At 46.7% G+C, this 10,133-nt stretch overlaps 1 protein-coding gene across 1 annotated transcript; it reads right to left on the bottom strand.

Annotated features, from left to right (window-relative positions):
- Spaca3 (sperm acrosome associated 3) lies at positions 1-7,986 on the bottom strand. Its single transcript, XM_036194598.1, has 5 exons — positions 7,878-7,986; positions 4,033-4,298; positions 3,089-3,247; positions 2,569-2,647; positions 1-174 (listed from the first exon to the last, which is right to left on the bottom strand). Exons 2-5 carry the CDS (start codon positions 4,217-4,219, stop codon positions 108-110), a joined length of 492 nt encoding a protein of 163 aa, XP_036050491.1. The 5' UTR covers positions 4,220-4,298; positions 7,878-7,986; the 3' UTR covers positions 1-107.
- Between the last annotated feature and the right edge of the window lie 2,147 nt (positions 7,987-10,133).

The following is a 10,133-nucleotide window of genomic DNA, read 5'->3' as shown; positions in this document are numbered from 1 at the left end:
TGTAAAATTAGACTTTTATTAGTTGGCTTGTCTTCCCAAGCCTGCATCAGGAACAAAACCACACTTCCCAGCCAGCTGTGTGTAGCTTGGCCCATCCAGAGAAGGTCCTAGAAGTCACAGCCATCCACCCAGTCGGTGAGGTCCCTGCCCTGACAGTGATGCCTCCAGGCCTCCCTAGGGATAGAAAACAAGAAGGAAAGGAATCCACATTAGCAGCCAGGTGGTGGTGGAGCACGCTTTTAATCCCAGCACTCAGGAAGCAGAGGTAGGCGGATCTCCGTGAGTTTGAGGCTAGCCTGGTCTACAGAGTGAGTTCTGCACAGAGAAACCCTGTCTCCCCCCCCACCCACACACACACACCCAAAAAAGAATCCACATCAGCTTCAAAGAGCAGGAAAGGTATAGGGCTCTAAACTAAAGAGAAGCAAAGTTGCTAAGAGGCTAAGCAAGGGACTAAGAGGATGGGAGGCAACAAAAAAGCTGAGCTAACCTAGGGGAGATGTTTTCTAAGGAAGAGAATGGCCATTAAAAGTCAATGTCTAGCTGCCTTTTTTTTACTATGGGAGATACAAACTAGTGTGCTCAAGCTTACCCCTGAGTCTTCATCAAAGGGTTAGAAGCTGGAATCTGGAGCCTAGGTACAAAGTTCCTTTCCTACACCCAAGTGCTTCTGGGAACAGTGAGACGACTTTATATGTGTAAAGACCTTCACACAGTTTACATGCCACCTTACCCTTCACCCACTTGAAACTACTTCCCTCCTGCCCCCAGCTAGCCTATTAGGTATACCAGGTCAATATTATCTCCCCTATTTTCCTAATTAAAAACTCAGGTTGTGATGTAGACTTATGCAACCAGGGTACACGGCTGGACATGCACTCATCATGTCTTGGTTGCTAATCTAAGTCTTTCCATGGTTGACTTATATTCTTTTGGGACCATTCCTCTGTGTGTGTGTGTGTGTGTGTGTGTGTGTGTGTGTGTGTGTGTGTGTATAGATGTCAACCTTGAGTGTCATTTCTCAGGAAGTGTCCACCTTGTTTTTTAAGACATAGTCTCTCACTGAACCTGGAGCTTACCAATTTAAGCTAGGCTGGTTGGCCAGCGAACCTCAGAAATCTGTCTCTCTCTACCTCCCTAGTGCTGTGATTACAAATGCCAAATGCTCAGCTTTTACATATATGTCCTGGGGACCAAACTCAGATTTTCACTCTTGCATGACAAGCAATTCTCATGGACTTAACCAGTGCTATCACATCTGACATCTTGAGGAAGACAAGCAAGAACAGAGAGTCCTGGGGTCCAAAGTTCTCAGGCATCCCAAGGTCCTTTACAATGTCAATGTCAACGAGCCTAACGATCAATAACACACCAGAGAGGTTGATTGTCTGTTGCACTAGACTGTAAGATACTCAAGGACAAAGACAGGTCTCAGCTCTCACTGAAGCTCAGCACCTACCTAGACCTTGCATACCTGCATCCCCAGTGCATGTGAGTGGACCTATTAGGACCAGGTCTTCCACACCACAGTAGGGGTACCAAGGCTGCAAGCTCTTGGACTGGCACCTGACCTCACCTTGTCCCTTTTATAACACAAAGTTATAAACACACTCTGTCCTACAAAGCTGTCCTTACCTCAAACTCACTTCTTAGGGTTTCAACTATTCTCAGACCACAAAGCAATGTCCATTTCAAGTAATATGCCTGAAATATCTCAAAATTCAGTCATTTTCACCCCCTCCTCTTTCTCTTAGACCGTATCTCATCTACTCCTGAATCCCTTCCCACCCCTTATATCTAATCTCTCTTGTATCCACCACTGGTACACCTGTCCCTCTCCAGACCCTATGTGCCACCTAGACTCCTGCAAGACCATCCAACAGATGCCCCAATCCTACCCCATCATTACTCTTTCCTTCCTTCTGTTCCAAGTTCTTCTAAAGTTCCTTCCCCAACCTTATCAGCTGCTACATCTGTCCATGGTCTGGATGTTTCTCAGCCCTGGAGAGGTTCACCTTTCCCAGATTCTTCCCTGCCCTGCTGATTCCTCCTCTGTAAGCATGAGTGGAGTGGAGCTTGGAGACTCATTGGAAAAGCCCCATCCAAAGAGATTGGGTAACTATGAAACAACTGACCTAGGTGCTTATATGAACCAGCCATCTAGGTCAGAACCCAGTGCAACACTCAGACAAACTCCCCATTGTGAGGAGATTTCAAAGGATATAGTTCTGGAAGTAAGTAAGAAAAAAAATGGTAGAGGAAGGTTCCAGAGCCCTACTCATGATCCAAGCAAAGAACCTCATCTACCATCTATTATATACTTTGGGCTTTTATATAAAGTTTGGGCTGAGCTGTGTGGTCATGTGATTGCCAATGTTATTCTCTCCGGTTGTGTCATCTGTAATTATCTGGATTCTCATAATTACCAGCACTGGTTGTGAAGTTTGCTTCATGAAGCCAAGAAAATGTGTTGCCTAGGAAAAAGTGGATACTCATGGAAGGCCAGTTCCCTGATGCTATCCTCCAGTCCTGGCCACAACTCGCACAATTCCAGTGGGAGTTACTCACCAGTAGCCCATACCCTGGGGCTCTTGAACTATCTTCATGACACAGATGACAGAATCCTTGAGATCATTGTTCAACAAATCTGGGGTAGGAGGAAGGAAACACAGTGAGGGAGCAGAGAGCAGGGCTCTCTCTCTCTCTCTCTCTCTCTCTCTCTCTCTCTCTCTCTCTCTCTCTGTGTGTGTGTGTGTGTGTGTGTCTTTCTGTCTCTCTCTGTCTCTGTCTCTCTGTGTCTCTGTCTCTCTCTCTGTCTCTCTCTGTCTCTGTCTCTCTCTCTCTCTCTCTCTCTCTCTCTCTCTCTCTCTCTCTCTCTCTCTCTCTCTCTCTCTCTCTCTCTCACACACACACACACACACACACACACAATCTTTCTTCCATGACTGTAGCTCTAAGACCATCTCTCAGCCTGGACCCCAAATTAAATTCACAGAAGTCTTCCATCCTTTATCCATCTCCTGGGGGATCTCCACCCAGAGACAAAGAAGAGAAAGAAAACTAAACTAGGAAAAAGAGGCTAGCCCACCACTGCAGTATAGCCGGCAAATGTTGGCTCCATTCACAGAGAGATTCTTGCACCACTTCCGGCTGCTGATCTGGAAGATGCCATTGTTGGTGCTTCCGTCAGCCTCGTGGTCCACAGCAGCTGTATTGAAGCCACTTGTGTAGTAAGCAAGGCAGACCCCTACAAAGGGGCAGACATAGGCTTTGAGGTCAGGTGGTTGTGAACACGGACCCAAGTGTTCACAGATAAATTGTTAGGCACTGGCTCCCTCTACCCCAAGGAAAGAACAAGTATCCTCCCATCTAACTTTACAGATGGATCAATCTAGGGTCAGAGGTCAAAGTGACTTCCCCAAAATTACATACAGTTACCTCAAAGCAAGGGTCAGGACTGAACTCAGCCTTCCTGACTCAGGACGTCAATCTTGCCACTTTCTCATTGTTCAGTATATAGAAAGGCTTGCTGCATTTCTTGAATGGATTTACATGAGCTGAACATATAGAGGCAAGATTAGGAAGACACAAGCAGGCTCTACAAAGGAGGCCAGGACTAGAGACAAAATGAATCTAGATGTGACTGTACTTTACAGTCTCCTGAAACTGCCTCTTGTGTACAGCGCTTGCTGTTATAGATTTATTCAGGTTGCCATCAAGTTTCAGCAGGCATATCTGATCCTCATGGCCAAGATAAAGTGTCACCTACTAAGCTGCTGCTTACTTTGACTTCCTGACTAGCAGCAGGGTTGGTTCTAATCTGGTTGCCTGTTGTCTGCCTAGCATGTGGTTAACTCGGGAAGCAGGTGCTGTCCACCCGTAGTCTCTTTGACTTCTGGTTTTACAAAGAAAGGTTAAGCTCAAAAACAAAACAAAACAAAACAAAACAAAACAAACAAAAAACAAGATCCTTAAATGAGGAGGAAGAAAGACAGGGGAGTGGGTTGAGGTAGAAGAGAGAAGGGTGCTCACAGTCAGCTAGGTTATATCCTCGGTAGCCATCCAGACCGAAGTCATTCAGCACTTTGGCCAGCTCACAGCGACTGAAGACCTTGGCCTTGCTGGAGGCAAGCAAGCAGCTGAGCAGATAGGCCAGGACCAGCCAAGAGATTCCAGGTGGGCACAGCTGTCTTCTGGGAGCCCGGCTCCTAGCTTCCATGTGGTGGCAGATACAGAGGGCTGAACTGTGGGATGGCAGACAGTTCACCAACCCTGGCCCAGGGTCCAGACAGCTGCCCCTTGGAAGAAGGAAAGAAGAACAGGGTCTGAGTCACCCTGGAAAAGAAGAGAAAGGGTGGACAGAAGACCAGGCTCCATCCCTGATGGGACATCAGGCATGCTCCTCAAGCCTTGAACAAAGTACTGAAGCCCCACTCTAGGGGTCTCCCTCCCAGCCACTGGCTTCTATCTGTCAGTCTTAGTTGAATCAGGGTCCCTCAGGCCACAGCATGGAGTCCTATCAGGTAGAAGGCACTGAAGTCTCCATCATTACCATCCTTAAAATTCACCCATCCCATTTGCTCGGCTCTCTTTGTCACTTGGCTCTGTGGGCAGATTCCAATGTGATAGGGACGCCAGCCACTGCCGACCTTAGCCTCATGGTTCCTTTGCCTCCTCACGCCTGCTGCCTTCAATCCACTGTCTTTTTCTGACCTCACCACTCCTCATCTTGTCATTAGTTCATCCTTCCTCACCTCTGCAGCCTTCTGCTCAAATCTCCCCCTGACCATGCCACCAAACACATCTACTCCTGTCTCTCACAAACTCTGCCCACAACCTCCTCTCCACCATCACCAAGGCCAAACATACTTACACAATCTCCAAAATGGGTGTCCTTCATGTGATAGTAAAGTGGAAGGGGTGGGGGCACAGCAGTTTAGAGCATGCGACGCTCTTGCCGAGGGCCTGAATTTGGTTCCCAGTATCCATATCAAGAAACTCACAATCACCTGTAACCCCAGCTCCAGAGCATCTGATGCCCTCCCCAGGTCTCCACAGGCACCAGAACTCATGTACACACACACACACACACACACACACACACACACACACACACACACACACACACACAATTTAATATTTTTAATAAATCTTTTTAAAGAGAAAATGGAATATGGAATGCTAGAGGTGAAAGGAAACAGGGAGATGGGAAAGGGGGGGGGATCAACCTAAACTAAGTGTGTGTTAAAAATGCTATAGGGGAACTGGCTGTTTTGTGCTCACCCTACTCATTCATTGAAAAATTAAAAACGTGATGAGTGTTCTTTTTTCCCAACCTCCTACACTAAATGTTGAGGATGACGAAGTGATTACAGGCAAAGCTTTGCTCATGGGTTTATTCTCATTCTCATGATCTCCATGCCTGGAGCAACTTGCTCTCAAAGATAAGAAGAGGCCACCACTAGATGGTTATTAAAGCATCAGACTACCTGGTTCAGGCTCCTGGGGAAATGCTGATTTCTGAATGTAAACCTGATCTTCATGAATATCCCCTGCCTCCTAGAATTCTCATACAGGGCATCTGATGATGTTGGCCTATCTCCTTCCAGGTTGCTTTTCTTTACACTCCTCTCTGGGCCACTGGCTTTCCATGTGACAGGCTTTCCAACCAGGCTTCAATAGTGCATCCACCACATCCCGCTTTACCCGAGTTCAATTCTTCCCTTCGCAGCCATACTCTGTCAGGCACGCCTCTCCCAGCATCCACAAACCTCATCTCTATCTGCTCCACCTCATTCCATGTGGATGCTCAAGCTTAGGGCCCCAGTTTCTAAAATGTCTCTGCTCATTTCTCATCCTTGTCTGTACCAAGCTCTCTTTTCTGCTCTTCTCATCCAAATTTCTGAGAGAAAAGTTACCGCTGTCTCCCTATTCCTTCATATTGTCTTCTTTTTGTTTTTCTTTCTTTTATCTTCCCTAGTATTAGAAATCAGACCCACGGTCTTTCACATGCCAAGGAAGTACCCCACCACTGTCCTACATCACCAGACCCTTGGTTCCCATGTCCATTTTATTTTGAAACAAGATCCTGCCAATTGCCCAGGATGACTTTCAACTTACAATCTTCCGGCCTGGACCTCATGCGCTGTCAGGATTACAGGTATGCACTGCTATACCTTTCTCCTCCTTGTTTGCTAATCTGGAGTCATAAAGTTCCCCACCACCACCCTCCAGAGACCACTGCTGGCTCACCTTATAGGAGCCCTCAGGGACATTTCACCTGCCAACCACTTCCCTCTTGAAAGCAGAGTTTTGAAGTTCCCATAATTTTCCCTTCATCCAGGCTTCCTCCTCCCACAATGGCTCTTTCTCCTCCTCCACTGAATAACCCACTTTTGGTCCAATCTTAAATGCTAAGTTGTTTCTATCTTGAATCCTCCTCTTTTCCACACCAAGAAGGCCTAGGTCACCCCTGCTGTGACATCCACTGCAGGATCATGGCCTTCCATTGCAAATTTTCCAAGAACTGAGAAGGAGCTGAGCCCTAGACACCTCTTGTCCATACCCAATAGTCAACTCAAATTAAACTCACCAAAGAAGTAATGTTCCCACCAAATTCTGCCTTCTTTGTTCTGTCTTCTGCCCCCATCACAGAGCACCTGATTCCCCCAGTACACTAGAGACATGGATGTTGTCCTGTTCTTCTCCATCCTATGCCCTTAATTTACCCAGAGCCAAGCAACGCCGGCGCCCTGTTGACCCTTCCCCCTAAGAACACAATCTTCCCTTCAGTTTAAACCACCACTCCAACTTCCCTTGTGGTTTTCTTATGCTCAGGATGGACCTCTTCCAAACTCTCCTACACATCACATGTACCAGAATGAACTGAAATGCAAAGCCTGGCCATGCAGTGCTCCTCAACAGCTCTCCCATTACTGCTCCCAACCATGGTCCACAGGCCCCTCCATGAGCCAGGAAGGCCGGCTCATCCCTCACTCACACCTTCCATTCTGGTGATACCACATTGTTGGCTCTTCTGGTGATGCCTGCTATCCGACACTTTAGCTGTCTCTTTGCCTCTGCACAGATAGCTCCTAATAATACTTTAGGAATGAGTCACATTCAAGATGAGTGCCCAGTGATAGAATAACTCCACACTGGATTGTAATACATGTCAGCCCCCACCTCCAAGGTGAACTTCCACAGAACAACGGCCTGGTCCTATTTATCTCCCTATCTTGAAAGCAGGCTGAGCTGCTGGTATGGAGTGGCTGTTCAGTGGATACTTCTTAAATTCAAGTACACTGAAGTCATGGTCACAGATTGTGAGCCCTCCTCAAAGTATGGGGAGGGAGATAATTATTACCTTTGTTGAGTCCTTCAATTCTGTGGGGCCAGGTGTTTTATGGGTATTTTCTGGCTTAATCTCATGTAATCCTCTTAACCATTCAAAGAGTTGGGATTAAGATCCTCAATGTATAGATGAGGAAACCAAGTTCACTGCTCCCCAGTGAGTGTTTGTGATCTTATAGTGGTTTTCATAGTAAAGCAACTTCAAGATAAGTTTATCCAGAGCAGTTCCCAGCAGGTCCACAGGTTTAAGGAGTGGGACCTGGTGGTAACTCATAGACCAGAGACCTGCCAGCAAAAGCTTGTGTTCATTCTCATTCTCTCTCTCTCTCTCTCTCTCTCTCTCTCTCTCTCTCTCTCTCTCTCTCTCTCTCTCTCCCCAGCCTCTATCCTAGAACAGGATCTCTCCCTCCGTTCCTCCCTCCCTCCCTCCATCTCTCATCACGACCTCCCTGTTCCCAAGCCCCTCTAGCTAACACCACCGGGACTGTGGTGAGCAGGGCTCACAGATCAAGAGTCCTCCCTACCAGAGCTGAAACCGTGGTTACAGTGACAGCAGCAGCCGTGGTTCTAAGTCCCGCTTCAGCTCAGGGCACCCCTTGCAATTCTGACAGTTTCCCAGCAGCAGGCATTGAGGAAAGGGTAGAAAAAGCAGGCTCCAACTTGACCCAGGGCCTCCTAGAACTCCCTGGCTCTATGAGCTCACCTTCTAGAACATGCTTCCCTCACTGAACGTCGACGAGATCGTCTGTGCCCTTCAGTTCAAGGTCCAGGCGCATTTTAGAGGCATCTGTTTCTCTGTTTTGATTTTTGTTTTCATTGTTTTTGTTTCAGACAGGGTCTCGTATAGTTCAGTCTGACCTCAAATTCACTATGCAGCCAAGGATGACTTTGGATTCTTTGTGTTCTTCTTACCCCTCTTTCCAAGTGCTGGGATTACAGGCATGTGTCATCACACCAGTTTTATGTCGTGTTTCAGGATGAAACCCAGAACCTACACTACACCAACTGTACTACCTCCTCTGCCCAGGTTAGAGGTATACAATCACAATCCTTCCTGGCTGCCTCTGCTTCACACACACACACACACACACACACACACACACACACACACACACACACAGTACTTCAAGAGATGATTCTGCTCTCCCAACAGACATGGCTTCCCAGATGCGGCTGTGTGAGCCCATTGCCTCCAGGCAACCCATCCCACCACTGAACTCCCTTCAAACAAACAAACAAACAAACTCTTCCTTAATATTGTTCCACAAATCATCTCCCTCCTCTATCTCAATGACAACTGCTCAGTGTACACAGGCCCAGGGCCAAAGTTACACTATTGTCCCTAAAGCCTGAGGAGGAGAAAAATGAAACAGAACGGCTGTGATGCCCATGGGAGCACCTGGCTGCGAGGCAGCAACAAACTGAATCTATGACAGGGCTGCAGGCCTGAGCTCCCACACGGGTAACAGTACCACCAGGTGAGCCCACAGAGGAAATAGCTTAAGCCCCCCTCTCTTTCCTCAGTCCCAAATGGAGGTGATAATCCCTACCTAGCATGGGATTAGGAAAGCTTAATAAGTGTTTATAAAGGGCTTAGGACTCAGGGTTGTTAGCTCAGCAGATAGTAGCAATCACCATGCAGAGCACAGTGAAGTCCCAAGTGTGTCTATGGGTTCTAAGTTTATCCCATCTTCCTGGCCCAGCCCAGACCAAGTGTGGTAGCACTGAACTTGTCCCATCACTAGCACCCATGATTTTTTTGTTTGTTTGTTTGTTTTGTTTTGTTTTATTTTATGTGTGTGGGTGTTTTGCCTCCATGTATATTTGTACATCACAAGGGAGAGTGCTCACAAAGACCAGAAGAAGGTGCTGGGTCTCCTGGAGTTACAGGTGGTGGTGAGGTTTCATGTGGGTGCTGGGAGTAGAATCCGAGTCCTCTGGGAAGAGCAGCCAGTGTTCTTAACCACTGAGCCATCTCCCCAGTACCACCAGTGTTTTTTTTTAATTATGATAGATAACAGATAGATGCATAGATACACAAATAGATATCTATCTCAAACAACCACAGTAGCTAAGTTGTAATGACAAGTTTACTTAGTTTTTCAATTTTTTTTTTCAAAATTAAAATATAGTCACATCATTTCCCTCCTTACCTTTCCTCCTTCCAACCCCTCCAAGGTGTACCCTCTTGCCCTCTCTCAAATTCATGGATTTTTATTGAATTGTTTATATTATATTCCTAAATATAAAAATACAACCTGCTCAGTCCATAAGTCAGGTTTTCAAAAAGGCTATGAGAATACTTAGAACAGGAAATCTTTCCCCTTAAAATTTTAAGCGCACAATAAATTATCAGCATGACTATACAGGACAGATTTGCACAGTCAGCCGCTGGAACTGTTCATCTTGCTTGACAGCATATTAGTGCCCATTAACTGGCAACTCCCAATTTGCCCCTCCTCTGGCCCTGGTGCCCACTGTTCCACTCCTAGACTCTATGAAGTTGATTCCTCTAGGGACCTCCTGTATGTGGACTGACTTGTCTCCATTAACACAGCTCCAAGCATGTTACTGTGTGTTCTCATTTTTCCCACATCATCAGTTCACAAAAGCCTGATATGTCTGAGGTTCCATTGTGATTTTATATAGCACTTCCCTGATAACTAGTGACAACGAGCATTTTTTCAGATACCTGTTGACGGCTCACAGAAATGTCTTATTGGACAAGTATTTTTTACACGCTCACCGGATGATTCCACTAGGCATCCAGGCTTGGACAT

The sequence above is a fragment of the Onychomys torridus genome, chromosome 8 (assembly GCF_903995425.1).
Source record: "Onychomys torridus chromosome 8, mOncTor1.1, whole genome shotgun sequence".
NCBI classification, from domain to species: Eukaryota; Metazoa; Chordata; class Mammalia; order Rodentia; family Cricetidae; genus Onychomys; species Onychomys torridus.
The sequence above is the reverse complement of the archived record's forward strand: the minus strand, read 5'-3'. Positions and strand labels throughout refer to the sequence as shown.